Source organism: Tachysurus fulvidraco, chromosome 2, assembly GCF_022655615.1.
Source record: "Tachysurus fulvidraco isolate hzauxx_2018 chromosome 2, HZAU_PFXX_2.0, whole genome shotgun sequence".
NCBI lineage: Eukaryota > Metazoa > Chordata > Actinopteri > Siluriformes > Bagridae > Tachysurus > Tachysurus fulvidraco.
In genome coordinates this window covers 1,135,815-1,159,560 of record NC_062519.1, presented here as the reverse complement: position 1 = coordinate 1,159,560, position 23,746 = coordinate 1,135,815, and the positions used below count along the sequence as shown (strand labels likewise).

The 23,746-nt window shown below is 34.3% G+C and overlaps 2 protein-coding genes and 2 long non-coding RNA genes across 4 annotated transcripts; 1 reads left to right on the top strand and 3 right to left on the bottom strand.

The window, feature by feature from the left end:
* Window positions 1-474: 474 nt before the first annotated feature.
* Window positions 475-23,746, bottom strand: LOC113661996. Its single transcript, XR_007139593.1, has 3 exons — window positions 23,362-23,746; window positions 11,742-12,452; window positions 475-612 (listed from the first exon to the last, which is right to left on the bottom strand). It is a non-coding gene; the product is annotated as an uncharacterized LOC113661996 (long non-coding RNA).
* Window positions 1,451-9,832, top strand: LOC125140297. Its single transcript, XR_007139595.1, has 2 exons — window positions 1,451-1,761; window positions 9,755-9,832. It is a non-coding gene; the product is annotated as an uncharacterized LOC125140297 (long non-coding RNA).
* Window positions 4,170-6,345, bottom strand: hoxc6b (homeobox C6b). The gene is made up of 2 exons (XM_027176573.2): window positions 5,513-6,345; window positions 4,170-4,935 (listed from the first exon to the last, which is right to left on the bottom strand). The coding sequence occupies exons 1-2, from the start codon at window positions 5,898-5,900 to the stop codon at window positions 4,658-4,660; spliced, it is 666 nt and encodes a 221-aa protein (XP_027032374.1). The 5' UTR covers window positions 5,901-6,345; the 3' UTR covers window positions 4,170-4,657.
* Window positions 15,758-19,281, bottom strand: LOC113661993 (homeobox protein Hox-A9-like). The gene is made up of 2 exons (XM_027176570.2): window positions 18,771-19,281; window positions 15,758-16,765 (listed from the first exon to the last, which is right to left on the bottom strand). The coding sequence occupies exons 1-2, from the start codon at window positions 19,201-19,203 to the stop codon at window positions 16,521-16,523; spliced, it is 678 nt and encodes a 225-aa protein (XP_027032371.2). The 5' UTR covers window positions 19,204-19,281; the 3' UTR covers window positions 15,758-16,520.

Sequence of the window (23,746 nt, the reverse complement as noted above, 5' to 3'; positions counted from 1 at the left end):
TCAACAGAATTTTTAAAAATACCCACACACTCAGAAAATGAGTACTAATAGGTACCTTACCTTGTTTCTGAAATGGTATATTTTATCTTTTTTACTTGTTTGTAATCCCCCCCCCCAAATGTAGATAGCGTTCGTTCAAAAATAAGCTCCACACGTGGGCTGTAAAGTGCACATTACATTCATAGTACATTAAATATATAGGCTTATGAAGGTACAGCATCTGTGCCATTGAGGCTGGCACCCTAGCAACAAGAATGTTTTATTGAGTGTAAAATTTCATGAGTAAATGAAATGCCAGGTGATTAACAAGATCAGAAAATGTAAAATCGGATCAAACATAATAATAATAAGACGATAAGATCTAAGACTTTTTTAAGACTTAAGTTTAGTTTTGATTTAATTTTACTTTTTAATTTTGTGACTTTGTGTCTTTCTTCCATTTCATTCTGCGGTTCTGAAACCAGATTTTGATCTGCCTCTCATTCAGACACAGCGTGTTCGCGATCTCGAGTCTTCTTCGTCTGGATAAATATCGGTTGTAGTGGAACTCTTTCTCCAGCTCCAATGTTTGGTACCGGGTGTAACTCGTCCTCTGTCTTTTCCCATCTGATTCTGAAGTTTCACAAAAAAAAAAAAAAAAAAAAAAAAAGAGGGAGAGAAAGAATAAACATACAAAAGTCTACTCGTAAAACTCGGGTATAGAAAATGGGCCACATGCATTAGTGCACTCCTGCCTTGGTACTGCTTTACTAAACGTAACAGTTAATTGAATTCACAGATAAACCTTAATTGTTGAGTTCAAGGGCTATTAAATTTCTTCACACGACGCCGTATTAACGCTATTAACACCTTAATCAGTTTAACACGGTACAGCTCTGGTGACTCAGGGGTAGAAGGAAAAATAACCATGGAAAAAAATATATTATCAATATCAGTAAATAAAAATGTAATAACACCATAGTTTAATAACACCATGAGGTATTTAACGTTTATTCCTCTCACAGAGTGCAAACACTCTTTCAGACATTTCTGGCATAACGTAACATTTCTATTTATAGCAGTTTATAGGACATTTGGAGTCTCTTATTTATTTATTTATTTCTCCTATTTATTTAAGTGATTCAGAGTTTTAGCTCGGTTTGGTGGTTTGTTGTTTCCCTTATCCAATTAGGCCACCATAAATTTAATCGCGGATGGTCTCTTGGTTGCGAGCAGACAGCTTTACGAGCAATTGAAGCCTTTTGTCATAAAAATTTACGACCGTCGGTTTTATTATTTCCGAATGAGGTCTATAAAACTCGGGGAAAAAAATAACAATGAAAGAACGAGGGGGAGGAAACTGCGAGGAAAACACACGAAGGAGCGAAAGTGAGGACAGGAGAAAACTTTTTACCGTGGCTCACGTGCAGTTTAGTCATCCACGGGTAGATTTGCGGTCGAGTGTGTGCGAGCTGCGCAGCTTTCACTTTCTTTTCCGCGCCGTTCTTTGCTTTCTTTTCGACCTCGAACGCACCGTCGTGTCTCCCGTCGTCCGTGTCTCCGCTTCGTGCATCGTAACACGGTTTCGAGGTGCAGTCATAGTCGTGGTGGTGGTGGTGATGTTGGTCAGCATTTGGACCGGAGTTCATCTCCCGCACGCGGCGACGGCGGCGGTGGCAGTAACGTGGGCAGGGCGCGTGCGTTGGCGTGGACTTCGTGGGCGCGGTTGTTTGGTTTTTTCGAGGGCGGACGCTTCGTGACTCGATTTCTTCAGACGGAAACGTAAGATGTCATCTCGCAAAGCGTTAAAAATTTTTGGGAGTTTATTTTTATTTATTTATTTATTTGTTACATTTCTTGCTGTAAATGCGTATGATTTGTGTCTTGCTTGAACTGTATATGATTAATCCAGAGTTTATATGTGAAAGTTTTTTCCTTCTTCATTTGCTATTGGCCAAATATAGATCGTTTCAAGTGGATCACGTGCTTGTTTCCTCCAGTCATATATTTGGTTAGATCGTGTCAGGGCTTTTATTAATGGAGATGTGAAAACATGATAAGTTGCGCCACAGTGACACTCGAAAGAAGGACCAATAGCGTCACCTGCTGATAAAGAATGTACAGGACAGTGAATTTATTTCAAATTCACTTTCTTTTTTTTATAACGAACAAACTTTTATTCATTTCACTCCAAAAGCAGAAAAACAGAGAAGTCAGGCAGACGTAATAATGACTTTTTAAACCGACAGTTACCTATGCAGTTTGCTCTTTTCAAGTACAAGTGACTGTGTGTATGATAATCGGATGCTTTAAAAGGTTTCACTTAAAACATTTACATTCCTCAATTATAGCAACAACAACAACAACAATAATAATAATAATAACAACAATAATGGTTATTATTATTGTTGTTGTTGTTATTATTATTATTATTATTATTATTATTATTATTATTATTATTATTATTATTATTATTATTATTATTATTATTATGGATATTGTTAAGCAGGGTGTAAATGTCAAGATTTACTTTGTTAACGTATTAAATCGCCACACATGTTCGCCATACCACTGGTGTAAAGTGTGCTTTTTACCATGAACACTCGTTTTTGCGTGCACATTCACCACAGAAACAATGCTTATTAATAGCTTTTCTGATATTTCAGACTTACACACACTGTTCACAACCAATCTAACGTGTGATTATTGTGATAGACGTCATTTTTAAACTTACTATTCTAAAGTTTCTTAAAATATTATTGTAAAATACGACACTAAGTTGAGTTTTCCGAAAAGCAATATATATTTAAACAGTAGCGCGAGCGTCACATTTTAGTATCTCAACCGATTGAGAGCTTAACCTTATCCGTTTAAATCGTATAGTTACCAGTTACTTTTATATTTCAGTAATTTTCCGCTACAAGTTTTCTAAACAAGTTTTACCAAATTCAAATAAAATAGAGGGAGTGTGACAGACAAGATCTTCTGATGGAATAATTATATTATTAACCGTCAGATCTGTCGCATACTTTTGTTTCCTACGTCATTTGGTCATTTTTTTGCTGATCAAGTGAAATTGTTAGGAATTATAAATTTATAGAAATATATATTGATTCGTTTTAGTTGACTTCTTCCAAGACATTACACAGATTTTTTTTTCGTTTATGCGTTAAAGTAATGCTCAATTGTGTATCTGTGAACCTGAATCTATTTGCAGGGTGGAATCATTTCATTTTTATCTCATACGTTTTGATGAGCTCTCCTTCGTGATGGGTTTAAGGGGTAAAGTTTAACATAGTTTTAGTAAAACACTAGTTTATATTTTGTATACGGAATTATTTTTTGTGCTACTAATAAATGGCACCAAGAGTTACAATCTTACTTGATTAGTACGCTTTGCACTTTGAAAGTCTCGCTGATGACCCAAATTTCGAAGTTCACTCCCATAAATAAAGCAAAGCCTAGCAGAACTGCAATGCTATTAAAGATGTACATTTGTCCGATTTGGTGGTTCTTGGAGTGACCTTGATATTTGTTTGTATACTGAACATTTAATGTAGCGGGGTTTAATCTTTAGACTCAGTTCAAGATTTAAGTACTATTACTACACTCATTATTTCAATGAATACACTGGAAAGGAAAAGGAATTTGTATGTACATATATATTACCAAATATGCGTTTGCTTTGATTCCCCACACCATTACAGTCTAAAAGCTACACTGCAATAGTTCTAAATTTTTTCAAACTTCTTTTTTGATCTACAATCTTGTAATCTATAATGGAGTCATATTTAACTTCTTCTGTTACAATTTAAACCCCTAGCATGCTTATACCCAAACATTTGATAAAAACATGTTCGAGCTGGGTGTAATTTATCTAAAGTATTTAGGTTTTTTTTAGCTTATGTATTTTTAATTTTGTATTTTCAACTTATCTGTAGACCTTTTGTTTGCCATGATTTCATGCAAACAGAATTCGGATCACTTTTAGAAATGATGTGGAGTTCAATACTTACAAATAAAACATAGTACAGTGTCAATAATTATAAGGAATATAATGTTCAACGTTTTGATAATTATTTTAGGAACTGTTTAGTGTAAAGTTTATTCCCGAATCTTAATCTATAGAGAATATCGCTAATGCTGGTGCAATTTAAAATAACACATAAGTGACACAATTTGGACTCGTGTTTGTGGATACATGTTGATGTTTATTTAAAAATTATACCAGTTCCGTATAACCAAAAATTTCCTTGTATTCATGTAAGAGGCACATAATTACAGTCCATTATTTTTTATCTAATAGAATTTAATAACTAAGGCAAGGTAATTTCATATAAACATAATTTCCCTATATGCAAATGTATACATAATTATAAATCCAAACAATTATTCAGGTTTCCTTCTGATTTCAATCCGTAACAAATTTCGTTCGGTAATCTTAACTGCTAGTTTTATATAGCCGTACTTTCCTATATGACGAATACGTGAAGTATATATATACGCATAACAGTTTGTGAAGCAAAATTCAACAGGTAGTTTGATTGATAGGTAGTTTTCTAACCATATTGTTCAATATACATATATGTATGAAATATCACACATAATTATGGCACATGGGTTTTTAGGTAGTTTCATGTACATACAACGTGCCTGATGCAAAAAAAAAAAAAAAACTCTACTCCTTAGTGTCATTAGTGGATTCTTCTGTAACCTCTTTCCGTGTTTCCTGTTCGTTTAGAGTGGAGGTCAGATTGTTCTCTTTTTTCCATTTCATCCTGCGGTTCTGAAACCAGATTTTAATTTGTCGCTCTGTTAGACACAGCGTGTTGGCAATCTCGATTCTTCTTCTCCGTGTTAAATATCGGTTGTAGTGAAACTCTTTCTCCAGCTCCAGTGTTTGGTATCGAGAATAAATCTGACGACCTCTGCGCCTGTCAGTCCCATAACCAACACCTGAGGAAAAGAAAAGATCAATTGATTAAAGTAACGCTTAGGATTGTGGACATGTCTGTCCTGTTTGTTTGTTAAATACTATGGTTTTATTATAAACTCGCACACCAGTTCATTCATCACTAACAACTTGTTCACTCAAAACACGTTTGTGATTAAATAAAATATATTCAATTTGTGATTGAGCATGTAGCAATGCTGAACTTTAGTTTCCTATGCAAGCAAACATGCATTTCACTGTTTATTTTGAGAATAATAAACAATAAAAAGTTCCCTGTTGACGCTTGTCTACAAACAGTGGCATCAAACTCCCTATTTTAGGGTTTTGTTTTGAAAATGTTTTTGGTTATTTTTTGACCAAACGGGATTTATTTCCCTGAGTGATTAGACATTTACTGCCTGAGCGACAAAGGAGCTCCGTCCAATGCTTTATGGGGTAATAAAACAATAAAAAGTTTTTTTTCTCTGGCAGGACAGCACGAAAAAAAGCACGTGTTTAAAGCCCATGCAGCGTTGTGTCACTTTAAGTATTTAATAAACAATAAACAATACCAACAATAAACAAATCTTGTAAACTCACCACTGTGCGAGTTCATCCTTTGCATCCAGGGATAAATCTGTATACTGCTGCTTTTTGGCTCCTGGCACGCGCTTCTGCATTGCTCTAAAGACGGTGAAGTTGTGAAGTCCTGCCCGAAGCTTTGTCTGCAACCGGAAATCGCGTCTTTGTCCGAGTAAAACGCATTAGATCCGTAGTCGTACGGTGCGCGGCTTGCGCCGAACATCACGTCTTCCTGCGGCGGGTAGAAGGGCGCGCGGTACATCCGGTTAGCGGCGCCATAGGACGACGGGAAATGGCGGACCACAGGGTCGTAGGTGCTCGAGTTGGACAGGGCCACGTTGGGCAAAACCTCGTGAGCTCCGGTTAAGTGGCACGAGAGGGACGAGTTGGTGAAATAGGAATTCATACCGTCCACTCTCACTCACTCACCCACTCTCTCTCTCTCACACTCCAAACCTCTCTTCTTCTCTTTCCCTCCCTCTCCTACTTTCTCTGATCTCTCTTTCTCTATTTTACTCCCTCCCTACTTCTTTTCCTCCTCTTTCACGCTTTTTCTTTCTTTTCTTCTTTTTCGCAGTCTTTATTTGTTTCAGATTTTTTTCTCTCTAATGCCACTGCTGTATGACGTCTAATTTATTTCGGGACACCAATGAAAGACTGCACGCGCGCAGCTCAACGTGTTTTCAAAGCATCCTTACTAAGATGGACAGAGATGACTGGGTCAGCTGACCACACTTCAACCAATGAAAGACTTGATTATGGAAAGAGAGTGAGAGAGAGGGGGAAAAGAGAAATGAAGTCGAAATTTCGACCTTCACTCCCATAAAATCAGATTATACAGTTTTTGGAGTGCGACATACTCTCTCTCTCTCTCTCTCTCTCTTTCTCACACACACACACACACACACACACACACACACACACACACACACACACACACACACACACACACACACACACACACACACACACACACACACACACACAGCATCTTACAGAGCCCCTTTCTCCCTTGGTCTGATCCTACACGTTTCCACAATATTACTTCATTTCCACCTCCGTTAATAAAAATGACACCAAACTTTTTCAATTCTTAATAAAATGCCGATTTTCTTTAATGTAGTGTTATCATTTTGTCTAACTTTCATGTTAATTTTTAATTTATCACTCTGATAACATCATGTAATAATGTACAGCAATATTAATGTACACAACTGTTGTCTGATCTTTTAGAGAGAAAAAGGCGGGCAATATTTAATATAGTAATAAATCATGAAACGAATAAATACTGAATAATTATTACATTTCTGAATAATTGTCTTAGTCAAATATAAGATAAAATTAGGTGTAAATGAAATATTTGATATATATTTTAAATGAATGTATGAATTGTTATTCTAGTATAGTAATATTTTAAGGTGGTTTATATGAAAATACAGACAGATTATTTTTTTATTGCTGTTGAATATTCTCTATCTATCTATCTATCTATCTATCTATCTATCTATCTATCTATCTATCTATCTATCTATCTATCTATCTATCTATCTATCTATCTATCTATCTATTATGTGTTTAAGTATTATTGATTCCGTGCCGCTGTCTATAGTGCTATTTAATTAACTTATGCTGCTAAACAAAATAAATTGAGGTTGAAATCATCGTGGACAAATCCGAACGTCAATCTCGTCTAAAATATTTTAGAAAGATACATTTATTTTACTGTATAATTGTACCAAGCATTCTTGGGCATGTTGTGTGCATACTTTAGTGTGTGTTGACTCCTTTTGTGCAAAAGGGAAATTTATAGGGAGACAGGAGGAGGTTTATGGCAGTTTTACTGCTTAACGCCTGAGCTGAAAGTCATAAAACCAGACAAATGTCAACTTCCAACAAAAGCGTCTTTACAAGTAGCGCAAAGACCCGGCTGTGTTCATATAAAATGATAATAATTAAATTCACTTCGTTGTTTTTTTAATTTTATTTTGTGCAATTTTCGTGTTTGTATATGAATACGTTGCTAAAGACAATGCCGGACGCCAATGCGATTCGTTTGTAGTTAATTTTCAGGAGTGAAAAATGATCCTAATTCAGCAAAGTTTGCCCACAGACATTTTAATAAATCCCTTTCATGTACTGCGGTCAATGAGCCTAGCAGAAATTGATTTATTTTGAACGTCGAATGCCACAAATTAGTGAATTAAACTACACTGACGTGAGAAATCAATACATTTATCTTCTTAATGTAGTCTTGAAGGATTTTCACTTCAAAGTCAAAACGACATTAAAAAAGACAGAAAAGGAACGTCAGATATCCTCGCTGAGAAAAAAGGCTAGCTTAGACTAGCACATTTGGTCAACAACAAGACTGCAAAATAACCAGCAATAAAAGAGTTTAACCAGCAAAGTGTTGTTTGCCAATCAACATGGTCATGCTAAACCTCCATCAGACCAGCACTAACCAGCTAACCTAGCCTGCCGAATACAATGCAAAATGTATCTGTTTTTTTATTCTGCAAGGAAATGTTTGATTCCATATCTGTTCCATATTGTAAGCTGCAGATGCAGTATTTATGTTAAGTAACAAACACTCAACTCTGTCATCTACAAAAGTGAAACATCTCTCTGATCTGTAACTTTGGACACTTTTAGAGGTCCGTTCTATAATTGAAGCCATATGAGTCACAGAGAGCAAATCTAAAGGCAAGTCTAAAAACATAAATAAATTACTTTTTTTTAACTTACTTACCACTTAGTCCATATATCTATAAGAGATCAGATTTAAAAAAAAAAAAAGTTAAATAGTACTTATCGTAGTTTACGACAAAAACAAATTGCCTGTGTTATTGAATGTGTTGTATAAGAATTTTGATGTAAATAAAGGTAGAGAACCTGGTTGATTTGAAACTGAACTCGTCAGAGAAATATAATTTACAGTAACATTCTATTCACACGACAAAGATAAAAAAAAAGGAGAAAGACAGAAAGCACGCTGTTTACCACTTTTATCATTTATCATTAACGAAAACGATGCCTTAAAGAATCACCAAAAAGAATAAATGCGAATTCTTTCTTACAAATTTAATGTGCTGACGGATTATTAAACAGTAAGCCACGTGATAAGCTGTTTATGTATTAACTGTTTATTTAAAGTATGAATTATAACATTGAGATTAATTAAACAAAAAATGCACTATGATCACGGTGTATTTATAAATGACCGAGGGAGAGGATTGCTTCTGCACTACAACTGCTCAGTAGAGTGTTTTACGGTGTCACCTTTTGTTCAGACTCGGAATGTACGGGACAAATGATTTTTTTTCTGACCCTATCAAAGCTCGTGTAGGACATAAACATAATTCGGAATGTAACTTTACGAATACATAACATTATTATTATTATTATTATTATTATTATTATTATTATTATTATTATTATTATTATTATTATTATTGTTGTTGTTGTTGTTGTTGTTGTTGTTGTTGATGATGTTGTTGTTGTTGATGTTGTTATTTCTGAATTACAAAGATGTCCTTGCTATTTGCATTTATTAATATAAAAGAATATATAAGGATAAACGTTAATAAATATAACTGCAGAGCCTCGCTAGCGTGCACACATGGATACCGAGGGATTAATGTGAATACAAAATAGAAATCGGACTGATGCTCAGTTTTCAGCGGTGGCTAAAGTGTTTTAGGACATCGTGCAGTAGGACCAACTGTGTCTGTGTTTAGATTTTTTTGGCAAATTAAGTCATAAATATGGATTACAACACAGGACTAAGGAAATAATACAAATAACAACATGGCTCCGGAAATATGCTAGCTTTTTTCAAATGACATAAAACGGTGACACAACAGACAAGACAGCAACGCAATATAATAAAATATATCTAAAACTGAATGCATGATATAATCACTAGGTCACTTAAATAGATCAATAATATAATTATACAGCAAGATAGATTTTAATATGAGACACAAAACATAAGAAATATTTTTATTTATTGCTATGGCACTAAAGCCTCTAAAACCTTTCTAACTAACCTAGCCGTAATAATACATAGCCAGAAGAAAACACTTGTGCGTGTGCGTGTGTGTGTGTGTGTGTGTGTGTGTGTGTGTGTGTGTGTGTGTGTGTGTGTGTGTGTGTGTGTGTGTGTGTGTGTGTGTGTGTGCGTGTGTGTGTGTGTGTGTGTGTGTGTGTGTGTGTGTGTGTGTGTGTGTGCGTGTGTGTGTGTGTCTGCTTCACATTTAGCCTGAACGCCATTAAGAAGTGTCGCTGATGTTGGAAAGAACAACAGAAGGAGACTTCCGACCTTTTGGGGCCGTAAACTGAAATGTCTGCACACAGTCTGTCACAGAGAAAACACACTGCTGGCCACACATCCGTCCGGACGGTTAACTTTTTTTTTTTTACTGCTTAATCTTTGTTAAAGAACAAAAGCCTTAGAATAACTGAAAGTTTTAAAATAAAGTGTTTACTTACTAATAAAGATCCAGTGACAAAAAACTGGCCGTCTGTTTTTTAAATAAAAAAATCATACTAATTAAACAATTTTTTTGCTTATGTTTAACAGCTTTTTTATTATGAATTTCAAACACTATTTTACTTCAGCGTTCTTTCCTTCTTACATAAATGAACACTGTCACATATTTTAACCATTTATTCTTAAATATTGACCTTCTTTGCTTTTTTGTTTTTACTAATTTATTGAATTCATTTACAACTATATTTGTATAATGTATACGATATTTGTGTATTTAACTTTGTAGTAATATTGTGTTCATATTTACATGTATGTTTATTGTAACGTTTAATGTAAGGCTTTGACTTAGATTTTAATGTATAGTTTGATATATTTGTATATTATTATTATTATCATTATCATCATCATCATTATTATTATTATTATTATTATTATTATTATTATTATTATTATTATTATTATTATTATTATTATTATTATTATTATTATAAATGAAATATTGGCCAGACAGATTAAGGTGGTAGCTGTTGTGATTTAACTTGTTGTGAGTTAATTTGTCTGTAACATGATATATCGTATGCCTGCTATAACCGATTAAAAATGAAAATGAACTGTGTATTGAGATGTGCTGTTTAAAAAAAACCGATATACTTCTGAACACTAGATGGCAGCATCAACTATTCTTCTAAATATGGGCGGATTCATTCAATCTCACTGTTTCTGTAGATAAAACACACTAATAACCGATGACCATTAAATTTGTTTTATTTGTAAAGTGTTAGTAACTAAAATTGTTTTTATATTTAAATTGTTAGAGTCATCATTTCATTAAATGTAAAATATTCCCTGTCACTGTTGGAGAGCTGATTTCTATTATATATAAAAACCTGGATTTATTCCAAGGATAAAAGAAAAGTCATTTATCTTTCTAAATATAGATTTTTATAGAGATCTTTATAAACAAGGATATGGTTCATATACAATATTTGTTCAGTATTAAATGTGTTCTGTATTATTATAGTTCTAAATATAGAAGATATGGTCAGTATATAATATTTGTTCAGTAACATTGCTCATTATTGCTAGCATAAACACTTCCAGAAGGTAAAGCAAAACGTTATCAATGTGGAGCAATTAATAAACATTCATATTTCCATTCATAGCATTTGTCAGACGTCATTATCCAGAGCGACATACAGAAGTGCCTTGAAGTCCCAATAAAACATCTTCACTCACTAGGACTAAACTATCATCAGTCTAAAACACTATTGGGAGGAAATACAACAAGAATGTCATACAAGCTAATTTTTTTGGTTTATATTAAAAAGTGATAGTCTGCGTAAACAATAAAATGGTGAAACACTAAAACGATAAATAAAAACACTAATATTCTATCTTTTATACTTGCACTTCAAATAATTCAGATCTTGGTCATGCTTTACTCTACAGTAGTACGTGCTTACATTTCATGTATCTTATTATTAAATGCAAATCTGCATCCCTAAATCAACAAATATGGCGCACCATTTGGATACGTTAATGTTTGATAGTTAATAACGAAAATGCTTAAACAAAGTAAATCTTGATCTTCATTAAACATTTTATATTTTCAGTTGTTAATTTAGAATAACATACAAAAAAACAAAATATATATATATAGATGACCATAAACAAATTGAAACAACATCTTGTATGAGTCTGTGGCGTAAAGTGTTGCATGCAGTACACCAGGAACAAAACAGAATGCCGACTTACCAACACTCGGGACTTCATCATGGCACCATTCATTTCATTCAAATATTCCGTATTTGGTAAGATCTGTTTCTATAAGTGTCAGTGCTGGAAATATTTTACACTATATAGCCTATGATCAATAAACGATTGTAGCTGTTCTGGTTAAAGATGCGAGGAAGCTGATAAAGAAGACTGGAAAAATTAAAAACCGAACACTCTCTTCTTTTCTTTTATTATTTTATATCAAGCTTCAGTAAGAACTGCATGCTACTCTTTTAGAGATTGAGAGTGAATCTGAGTCACCAAACCAAACGCCAAAAGCATAAAGTTCATGTTCACGGAGAGCAGGTCACGTGGCAAACCCTACCCAATCCCCGTCTCGATTCAGTCGTAAAGTTTTTATTACTTTAGCTGTAAATTTACCACCAAACATCCAGGAATGTGTTTCTCCCCCTTTCAAGCGTTAGCTGTTCATGGAGCTCTATATACTCGGCTCTCTACATGCAGGGATGTCTATATAATAAGTGCCATATTAACTCTGGTTCTCTAATTAGTCGGCTCCATACATACTCAGTTCTTTATAAAAACAGCTCCACACATACCCGGCTCTCTTTATACATTGTTATCTACACACTCAGCTCTCGACATACTCACCTCTGTATACACTGTATACTCACCTCATTGCTTAAAAATAAGCCAAAACACAGTGGAAATGATTGAATGATCCGTTTCCTGTAAACCAAGAAAAAAAAAGATTCTGCAAAACAGACATCCGAAATCATATTTTAGTTTTTAATAGTCCAAATTGGTTTACTGTTATTTTCTGTAATTTTGCCTTGCAAAACACGGGTAGTTCCTAGGCCTATACCACTAAAATTGTAATAAAGCTCCATAGTCTATATTTTAATTTGTTTATCTTATTATTAAATCACTAGGAAGCTATTTCGTTTCTCAATCGTCTAGGGTTTTTTTTAGTTTTATTTCCCCTTCTTAATTCGTCTGTCTTTCAGTCCTGTTATTTTATTTTAAACGCTTAAAAACGATTTACGTTTTATCTTTTATCCACAAAAATATAAACTAGCCAATCTGTGTTATTGCCATTTTGCCCCACACTAAACTATTCAATATTCGTTTAATACGCAATACACTCATCCTCTCAGTTCAGCTTAGTGTTTTAGTACCACTACAAATAATATTAAAGGGTTGGGTTACATATTATAAAAAAGGAAAACAAAGTAAACAGAAGAGCTAGTAGTAATAAGATGACCAGTCACCAAGTCAATGTATAACCAGAGTCTTCTGTGAAAATGGTTAAATCTTTAGTCTCTCATTATACTGTGTAATGTAATTATTATATTTTGCACATCCTGTGCAGGTTCGTTGTAATTAAATTTGGTTGATAATCTCAACGCTTTTAAATGTAAGAACTCATGTTGGAGCTGCAAATATATCAGGGGTGCCCCCTTTTTGTCTTTTTCTTTTTCTTTTTTAAACTTTAATTAGTTTATGGTCCGCCAATAAAGTTTACAGGCTTTTACAGCCTTTTAGGACATCAAAAAAGTTCAAAGATCTTAAGAATAGACAAACCTCTTAGACAAAATTCACTTCCGTGTGGAAAAAAACACTTTCTGAAGTTCACTAGTGAGATAAAAAAAAGTGCTAGAAGGAGAAAGGGTATTTTTTCTTCATGCATGTACATACTTTTAAATAACTGTATTCCTTTAAACTTTTCATCTGTCTATTTTAAATGCGGTTTATATATTTCCAAATATATTATATATACACCAAAATATAATACATTTGATTTTTATAAATATGCTGCTGATGGAAATCAAAATGAAACCAGCTACATGAGGATATTACTCTAATTGAGATGAGGCATTGCTGTGGATCATTGCATTGGATCCTTGGACGTTTATCCAAAGTATTTATAGCAGTTATATTAAATGGGTTAAAATATATTCAATCTATTTAGTTATTTTGTAATAAAACAGTGCAATCGGTAGTTATTTTATATTTAATACTTAATATCTGAAATTGCTGTAAAACAGCAAAAACTGGTCAATGATTAAATTTAATTCTTGTAGTAACAGTGAGGTTGAATATATCTTCTTATATTTGGCGTTTTTGTGTGGTTTGTCCCTTTGCTCTTTTTTAAAGACCAATTTCCAACTTGCATCAAACGCAAAGCCGTAGGGAGCATAACAAGCCTCAGGTGCACATTCTCACATGACTTCTCATTTGTTGAAAAAATACGTTTTCCCCACAAAAAATTATTAAAACCGTAAATTTGTGGTAAATCCCTCTTTGCGTTGTTCTGACACACTATCTGATCTCTCTCTCTCTCTCTCTCTCTCTCTCTCTCTCTCTCTCTCTCTCTCTCTCTCTCTCTCTCTCTCTCTCTCTCTCTCTTAATCTCTCACACTCTCACTCATTTTCTACCGCTTATCCGAACTACCTCGGGTCACGGGGAGCCGGTGCCTATCTCAGGCGTCATCGGGCATCAAGGCATGATACACCCTGGACGGAGTCTCTCTCTTAATATCTGCCATAATTTAAAAATATGTTTATAAAATCCTTAATGTAGACTGCTCTCTACATTAAGAGTAGACTGCTTTAAATTGAGTCTAAATGAAATAGATACAATCTCTCTCGTACTTATATAACTTGTTATGGTAGATATATAACTTATAATTTATATAATGTATGTATATATACATAGCGTATTATTCTAGGTAGATGATAGCTTAAGTGTTAATGAAACCAATGACTCTAAAGGTTTCAAACAGGACGTTTCAATATCGACTGGCATATTTCTTTCTTGCACCACACCACGGCTCCATCAAAACATTTCGTCTCCATTTTGTTAGGCACGAATTATCTGACGGTGGATGATCAGCGACATCTAGTGGTCATTTTAGTTACTGTCCATATACGCTGTATTTAACACTTTATTTATCTTGATAGAAAGATCATTTTGGATTTGTTTGGTTCATAATAATATCCATGTTAGATCCATAGGACAGAAATTAAGAATCATTTGTTTGCCTGTATCACCTCTATCTACTCTATATACTTACATAAACAATACTTCATTTTTTAAATAAATGTACGAATGCATAAATATATTGGTTTGTATATTTTTGATTAGAGTTAATATTCCTTAATCCGTACTTTTAAAATTATCTTAGTTAATTTTAATGTCAATGTATTCCGTAATGACTTCCAAAACTTTTTCTTAAATTATTTCTAATGTGGTTTGCTTCAACTCATTATTTTGAATGAGCTGATTTGCTACTTGTCTGGAAAACTAGTATTTTAAGGTTTATTTTGTGCTTGAACAAATCTTGCGTTTTAAAACAACAAATCCATAAAAAAAATTCTTCTGCTTCCAAACACTGAATATCCTTTAAACATCTTTCAAAACCATTTTCGTTAATAACCTACAAAATTGTTCTGTAATAGATCTGGCTCATTTAATTGTTTTGAAAAAATGATATTTAACTGCACTTTGTGCGTTTGAATTTATTATAATTTGATCGTGTTCAAATATACAAGACATATAGAAATAAAGAAATAGGTTGTATAATCTGTATGTTCTAAAACAGCACTCACCCTTGACGAAAACTGAAATTCGCTTTTGACGAAAACCCCCTTTCTCAGTGACTGGGGAATGTGATAAGGGACAACAGGGTGGACGCGTTTGTCGCGGACCAAAAACAAGTGTAATAACCCCTTTGTAACAAGCCTCAGCGTCGCCTCCAATAAAAACAATAAAGTAATTTAGGCTAGACGTCTAGCCTGTTAGGTTTTGTTTAGTTTGACCCCCGAGACAAACAGCGCTTCCGAATCAGTGTCGTAAAGCTGCATTGCTGCGAACGGAAGACTCTTGCAAGATAGAGCCTTAAAATCTCTTCACATCCTGTCATTACTGTTTGTGGTGCAGTTTAAAAAATAAAGAAATTTCTCCTGGATGTTTTTTTGTATAGAAAGCCTCTATATAATAAAGGTGAACAAATGAGATAAACAACAGCAAGTAATGCGCAGAAAGATGTTTATATATATTGACCCTAAACCTAGAAAATCCAATCCTAAATCTAAACCTTATAAATCAAAATCAAGGTTTTATATTTCGCAGACAGAAAACAATCCCTTTATAACCTCTTGTTGGAATATCAGTAAGCATGAAATACAATTATGAAACTCCTTTGAGCATGGCACATTAAACGGCTCAAATTTCTCAAACTCTGAAACAAACATTATTTTTGTACACAATAATGAGGCAGTGTTATATGAACCTCCCTTTACATTTTGTAATTCTGGAAAATGTATAATAAGGAAGACTTAAAAGAAAAGGAAGAAGAAAAGATTTAAATCAAAATCCCAGCTGTGTTTAATAAAAAGGCTGCAGGGGCTTAGTGTGTCCAACACTTTTCCTCCTTTTCCGTTTGTCATCAGAAGAATGGTATTTTTTGTACAAAATTGTTAAAGTTATACGAAATACTTAATGTTCCAAGCTATCACGGATACTCCTTCAGTAACATAGTGTAACAGTACACTAAAAAGACAAAATTAAGTAAAAAAAAAAATACTGCTAAGAAAATTCTGCTAACATAAACAATCGTTTAAATGTAGAAACTAATGCATGTTTCAGTTGACACGACGTTAAATGTTTTCACTTTTAAACCTAATGTTATGTTACATTTATTATTTTAGGTAACATAACATTTATAACAATTAATGGTTTTCCCTGGAAAACTACAATCCATTTTGGTTTGTCCAGAAATGTTAGCAAATTTTTCATGACTTTCTGTCATGAGTTATATCCGTGCTCATTTTCTTCATTTTCATGCGTCGATTTTGAAACCAGATTTTGACCTGGCGCTCCGTGAGTTTGAGGTCTCGTGCTACTTCATACCGACGGTCCCGGGTGAGGTACATGTTGAACAAAAATTCCTTTTCCAACTCTAAAATTTGATATTTCGTGTAAGGACAGCGTTTCTTTCTGGTCGACTTTGCACTTATCCAACTGACCGCAGGATTATCTGGAAAATAGATCATAGATCAAATAATAAATCAACAAACAAATAACCAAACTAAGAATTATTTGTTCTATATGGCTGTTTGTATATACGATATCGTTCTGCTTTTGTCTCATGTATATGAATCATTTACACCAAATTAAAAGAAGGCTAATTATGTTTAAAAAAATAATTCTCTCAAATATCTGTCATATCTGTCCGCATTTCAAAGCTATAGCTGTTATTGAGGTAAAAGAGACTTCAAAATAAAAGTGCAAGGACATGCCATGGCTTTATTGCCTCATAAAATACTTTTTAAAGCCCTCGTGTAGCTTCAATTACTATGTTTTTGTTGTATTTGTAAGATTTTACATGTTTTAAATGTTTTAATGTTTAAACATTAAAACCCCGAAAGAAAAAACTATCTTACAATAATATTATCTTGAGGTCTAGTTGCAAACATTTTACATGCTGACACTATAAAGTGTGTGTGTGTTTGTGTGGGCGTGTGGGCGTGTGTGTGTGTGTGTGTGTGTGTGTGTGTGTGTGTGTGTGTGTGTGTGTGTGTGTGTGTTTGTCTGTCTGTGTGTGTGTGTGTGTGTGTGTGTGTGTGTGTGTGTGTGTGTGTGTGTGTGTGTGTGTGTGAGAGAGAGAGAGAGAGAGAGAGAGAGAGAGAGAGAGAGAGTGAGAGTGTGTGTGTGTGTGTGTGTGTGTGTGTGTGTGTGTGTGTGTGTGTGTGTGTGTGTGTGTGTGTGTGTGTGTGTGTGTGTGTATGAGTGTGTTTCTCAGTGTATTTTAACAGAAATTCAGAGGAATCTTTCAACAAATAAAGAATTTTGATGAAAGTGTCTGATAGTATTTTCTAATTTTCACGAGGCTGGATTTAATAGCCTCTGTATGACCCATGTCTGTTTATAACCTTAAACTTTGTGCAGAGTTTTATCTATAATTAGACTGATAATGTAAACACCTTAATAAATAAATATAACTAAGACATAGCTGGAAGCTCCTCATCTTGATTTATTACCTTTGAATGTGTCTGAGCAACTTCTCCCATAACAAGGTTGAGTTCTATACATCATCTATCTATCTATCTATCTATCTATCTATCTATCTATCTATCTATCTATCTATCTATCTATCTATCTATCTATCTATCTATCTATCTATCTATCTATCTATCTATCATATTGAATACAACTCTGGGTGACTTTCCAAACCTTCTGGAGGTAATCCATTTTAAATGTGTCATGTTTACACTATGTAGTAAAAGAAATACTGCAAAGTGTTATTCAGTGACTCCAAATTATAATCTACATCCTGTTTAACACAGGACAACGTCACGGTACCAAAGAATAATTCAGATTTTTTGTTGTTTATGACCCTTTCCCTAAACAATTTAATATATCTTCTCACGAATAACACATTACAGTAGACTATTAATTTCACTACAAATGAGTCGTATCAACATCTTATGAATTGGATTGAATGCAGCCTCAATTTTAATCGCTTAGAACAAAATGATTAGGTGAAAACGGTTTAAATTTCTCCAGTTAATTCTTTGTAAAAAAAAAATAAAATCCGGAGATGACATTTTGTGCCATCGTGTAGACATTAAAATCCTATTCAAATTTTTTATAGTTTACAGTAAATAGTCAATGTTGCTTTAAATGACCGTGTTACTGCTTTTCTTCTTTTCATCAGCCAACAAAACTGATTATAAGCTACAATGTAAACAAGAGTATGTTAACCGTTTGCTATTACCCAGTATACAGCAAAATAGATCAAATTAGTCATTTAAAATGGAAACAGTGGAAACAGCTATTTTATCGTCTTATCTAATCTACTAATGCTATTTCCTCTAAACGGACTACACGTTTTAAATACGTATCTTCCATTCCAAAGTGTGCATGGGCTATAGACATAATTAAAATGTAAACGTGCGTTGTTTGTATTTTGCGGTAAATAAATCCACTTTGCATAATCTTCAGTTGTCGTCATGGTAATACATGTAAAGCGTGTGACTTACTGGGATCTAACCCGGGTTTGTCTTCTTTGGTCTTTCCGGAGTTGAGTGGAGTAGAGTTGAGCTGCTGAAACTTTGTAGGCGTCGATGGATCATATACATAACAAGAATTTTCTTTCTGTCTCATATCTGATAAGTCCTCACACGTCAGGTCGTAATTTCTACTGCTCACTGCAGGTTCAATCCATGTCTGTAAAAATCTCGAGTCTGCGCCAATAGCCGGATGTTTGACATAAAAGACGGATTTTTGTGAATATATTGGATCCCACGCCGAAGTAAAGAGAGCGTTTTTAGATGCAAAACTGCACGAAGAAAGGTGTGAACAGTCTGCGGATAAAAATGGCGATGAACACATGTCTGTGAAATGTCCGCTGGCCTTGAAAACCTCTTGAGGTTCATTATTTATCAGTGAATCCACAAAATAGTTCGCGGACATGACGACGTCCCCAGTCTCCTAAACGCGCATTCAGTTTAATATGGGGTGTAATGTCTGTTTGTGTTTAGTGATACGGTCCAGACAGGTAATTATTTCTCTCGCGTATTCTTCTTAGCCATTGGTTGACATTGAACACGTGAGGGGGGAAATCCACACTGTCGAAATATTTGGACAGTAGGCCTTTTGGTTCTACCTTTAATATGCGCTATGGACTTTTGCTTTAGCTACATTAATCATACATTTTTTTAAAACTGGATTTATTTAAAAATAATAAAAATATATTGATGATAACAAACTTCACACCTACACCCCCAACCCCCACCCATTCTCAAGGATTATAGCACTGGGGCGTCGCCGATAAACTCAGCCACTATATTTCTGTCGTCTCTGGCATTTTATTTTTTTGTAATTCTCGTAACAAGGGTCATTATTGAAGAAAAATGTTTACCAAAGTATTACCTAACAAAACTCAACTCTATCTGTCGTCTGAGACTTTGACTAATCAAATCCTAACGCGAGTAAAATTTAGTAGACACGTAATAAAACTCGGCACAAATAAAATGCGCAATATGAACTTGAAACAACTTACGGCTGAAGCAACAATTCCATGAGACAGCAAACTGCTAAATTAATTTTAACTAACGGAGTTCATTCCGGAATCAGAGAATTCGTGCTCCAAATCTTTTAAAAATACCTTTACTTTAAACCTATTTAAAAGCCTTATATTTCACTTCCTTGTTTTGTCTGGCATCTCCAAAACTGCAACATTAAAAAAAGACATCTAGGATTTTATGTCTTTTATTTATACATTTCAATATGTTTGGAGATCATGATATTATTTTAGCTTTCCATTAATTAATACAATTAATCTTGTATGAAATTCACGGAGGCATGGCACATACCTCAATTCGTAAATAAAATGATATTTAATTTACCTGTGCGTCAAAAATCAGATATTGTAAATATTAGTTATAGTTTTGCTCAGACATTTCACATGAGATCCATATAATAAAACTTGACTGACTGCTTGAACACTACAAACATTTTATAGACGGGAACAATTTAACGGTATGTGTTAAAGCTTCCAACTTAACAAAGAGGCCATAACATTCTGCGTTCAAGCACACGGTTCAGCAATCTTTTAAAAACAACTCCGTGTATAACTTGTTGTATGTTAGATTTACATCAATGTGTATAGCAAAAAAAAAATAGCAGAACAACGATTATAAGTTTCAAACTAAACCTTTCAGTTAATATTCGTATGTCTTTCTAGTCGTATTAATAAAATAGTTTAAGGTTTAGGTTATTTGTACTGTAATTGGTGTTTGCAATAATGCTCCACACTGCAAAATGGACTGCATGCTGAAATCTCTAGCTGTACTTCAGTAAAAATGTTAAAGCTACACTGATCTTTTAACTTTTTGTCTAAATGATCTAATGAAGTAATGAAAATATCAAGATACTTAACTACCTCAGCTATAGCTAGCCTAATTTTAGCTAATACGGTCTAGCTTTATCTTTAGTTTAAAAAACACTAAAATAATTTAAGCTGTTCATTTTTTTACGTTAAAGCTCAAGCTGAAAATTTGACTAATATGTGTGCTTATCATGCAACTTTATTACCTCTACATTTATTTATGTATTAGACTATTAAAACAGATTAAAATCTCAAAGAAGAGTTTTATGTCTTTGCTGACGTGAACTATTACATTTAACTGCATCTAAAAAAAAACTTGACTCATTAAATAAAGACAATATACAGTTAGAATTTTTATCAATCCTCAAGTTACTAAAACTATCTTCTATCTGTCATAGCTTTAGCTTTCCAAGAAATCTAAATATATTTAATTTATTTTACTTATCACGTCCACTGTTTACATTCACTCTTACAGGAAACAGCTGTACAAGCAGCATGATGGATTGTATGATAGTGTAGGCGTAAAGTCCCTCTTGGTGTTGAGTATGTATTCTTTTTGTAATAAAATCTCCTATTTTGGGCCTTGCATGAAGCGCTGCATAACTGCAAAGAAAATGAACTTGGCTGTTTTAAACGCAAAACAATCCGGGGTTATTCCACACATATCCTGTTGTGTTATTTTAATTTACACACATTAAAAATCGTGTGTTTTTTGCCATGTATATTTTTTTTTAGCATTTAATGCTATATTAGCTATAAGATTGTAGAACTGGTAACGCTCGCCAGCTATTTATTAGTTGAGTTAACTGAGTTCGGTTAGAGAAATAACACCCTTATAAATTGCATATGTAGTATTTTGTACACAAAATTATATTAAAAGCAGGCAAGATTTAACAAGACAATCGTTTGGAATGCCGGCTTCTACAAATTGAAGCTTGAGCTTCGACCGCTAACCCCGCCTTTCACCCTAACCTTAACCATTCCTAACTTTGACTCAGGAGTTGCTTGTTGCCAGTCGCGACAGATCAGTGACAATGGTGAGAACTAAACCTAAGATCTGATAAAATAAAAGAAACCTTTGAGAACCCATCATGCTGCTAAAACCAAAGAACAGGTTAAATGTGAACATAGTGATTGCCGTATGAAAATAATACGTATAGACAAACACTGATTAGTTTACTCCTTTTTAAAATGGGCTTGTAACAGAAAGGAAGATACTGGTCTTCCAATTGCCCTAAGTAAGCTGACATCATTTTGATATTAATTAAGGTGTGGTTGTGTTTTTTGTGTATCAATGTTAGACCTATTAAGGCCGCTCTTTTGCACACCAATCTGCCGTTAAATCCATAATACACACGTTTTGAAATATGTGTTGCATAAACTTTTTTTTAAACTCATCGTGCCACAAAAGCCATGTTTTGACATAAGAAATGCCCGAGGTTTGCCGATTTGCCTTTTAAAATGAAAAATACTTAAGATTTAAAACATGATTTCAGGTTTCATGCATAACTTTGCGCATAATGTTTGAAATCTTACAAATTCCACAGAAATAAAAATAACTGAAAAAATAAAAAAGTCCTATCAATTCCTCTAACGAGGTATGTATGCCTTGAGGCATCGTGGTCGCCCTTTTTTCTTTTTACAGCCGCAATTTAACTCACTGAAGACTTTTATTGACACATAAAACCAAAGAGAACAGGCAGGGGTTTTCTGTAGATAACATAGGCGAGACTGCGGTTCATTTCAAATGCCAAAATACCGTTTCCGGAACAAAAAGAAGGCAAGAGAGAGAGAGAGAGAGAGAGAGAGAGAGAGAGAGAGAGAGAGAGAGAGAGAGACAGACAGACAGACAGACAGACAGACAGACAGAAGGGAAATTTGTAGTAAGTGGACGCCCTTGATGAAGGCAAACTGACGTAATCAAGGCAGTTTCTTGTTGCCGAGGCAGGAAGTAGAATCCCAACAACATGAAACTACCTAAACCACGCATCAGCTGGAAGGGACGGGCTCCCCAGTCAACGACTTTCAGACAATGACAATCCACCCCCAATCCCGCCCAAAAAATAACAATTGTACAGCTGGGAAAACTCCGTGCATGCCATTAAACAATACCAAGGCCTAAATAAAAAAATAAATGCTCGGATTTTTTATATGATTTTCATATTTATATTTTTATAGAAATACAGCACCACGTACTTGCATAGAGCTAGCACAGACTTGCCAAAATAAAACACATCTAGTGTATCTGCTTGAAACGTAAAAGAAACAAACATTCAAATGCCGTCACTGAGTTGCGTGTATGCAGATTCTGTAAAAAATAAATGAATACACAGGCATCTGGCTGTTGTCATAACTATAGTTATGTATTATGTAGTAATAAAATAGAACATCATGCCTTTTAAAAGAAGCATATCATTATCACATAAAACCCATCACTGTCACGTGCCAAAACAAAACAGCAAACATTTTCATTGTACAATCCGTGAGCAACACCGCCTGCTATTAAACAATATTATATTCATTTGCTGCAGCAAAAATAAAAATCCAGTGCACCTTGACAGAACAAATAAAATAGCAAGTGCTTTCATTTTCCCGCCACTGGAGACATCAAAATCATCGATAGACCGTAGCAATGAGACGATATAATCAATACTAACTGCTTATCAGTGATGAACGACCATGAAGTCCAATGTGTCAGCAAAAGCAAAGAAAAATGCCCAAGTCTTTGCCCAAGATCTTACCTTTCACCGCGTCCAGGCGTTCTTTTTATACGACTTCCCTCGTCCCAATACACCGCGTGGCTTTCTTCATCCGTCGCCTGGCAGAGTTATTTTTTTTAAATCCAACCATCACAAAGTAAGATCCTGACTCGTTCTAAAGCATATGAAAAGGAGAAGCTCCTCTCTGTAGCCGAGCACAGCAAGCCCATCCTCCTCTTCAACGTTAAAAACACTTTTTACTGCGGCAGCAGCACACTGTAATTTGCAGATCATAAAAGCCAGCTCGGGCAATCCGGATCTAATACAGTGACACTGATATTTTATGAGTCTGACTTATTATTGTCACCTGGCTGATATTTAAATCAGCGTTATGGCTTCACTTTCATTGCTAGCATTCCACATCTCT

Coding starts and splice junctions, on each gene's coding strand:
- hoxc6b (XM_027176573.2), bottom strand. CDS start 5,900: ATGAATTCCTATTTCACCAACTCGTCCCTCTCGTGCCACTTAACCGGA. Junction 4,936..5,512: donor AAGGATGAACTCGCACAGTG/GTGAGTTTACAA, acceptor TCTTTTCCTCAG/GTGTTGGTTATGGGACTGAC.
- LOC113661993 (XM_027176570.2), bottom strand. CDS start 19,203: ATGTCCGCGAACTATTTTGTGGATTCACTGATAAATAATGAACCTCAA. Junction 16,766..18,770: donor CAAACCCGGGTTAGATCCCA/GTAAGTCACACG, acceptor TCTATTTTCCAG/ATAATCCTGCGGTCAGTTGG.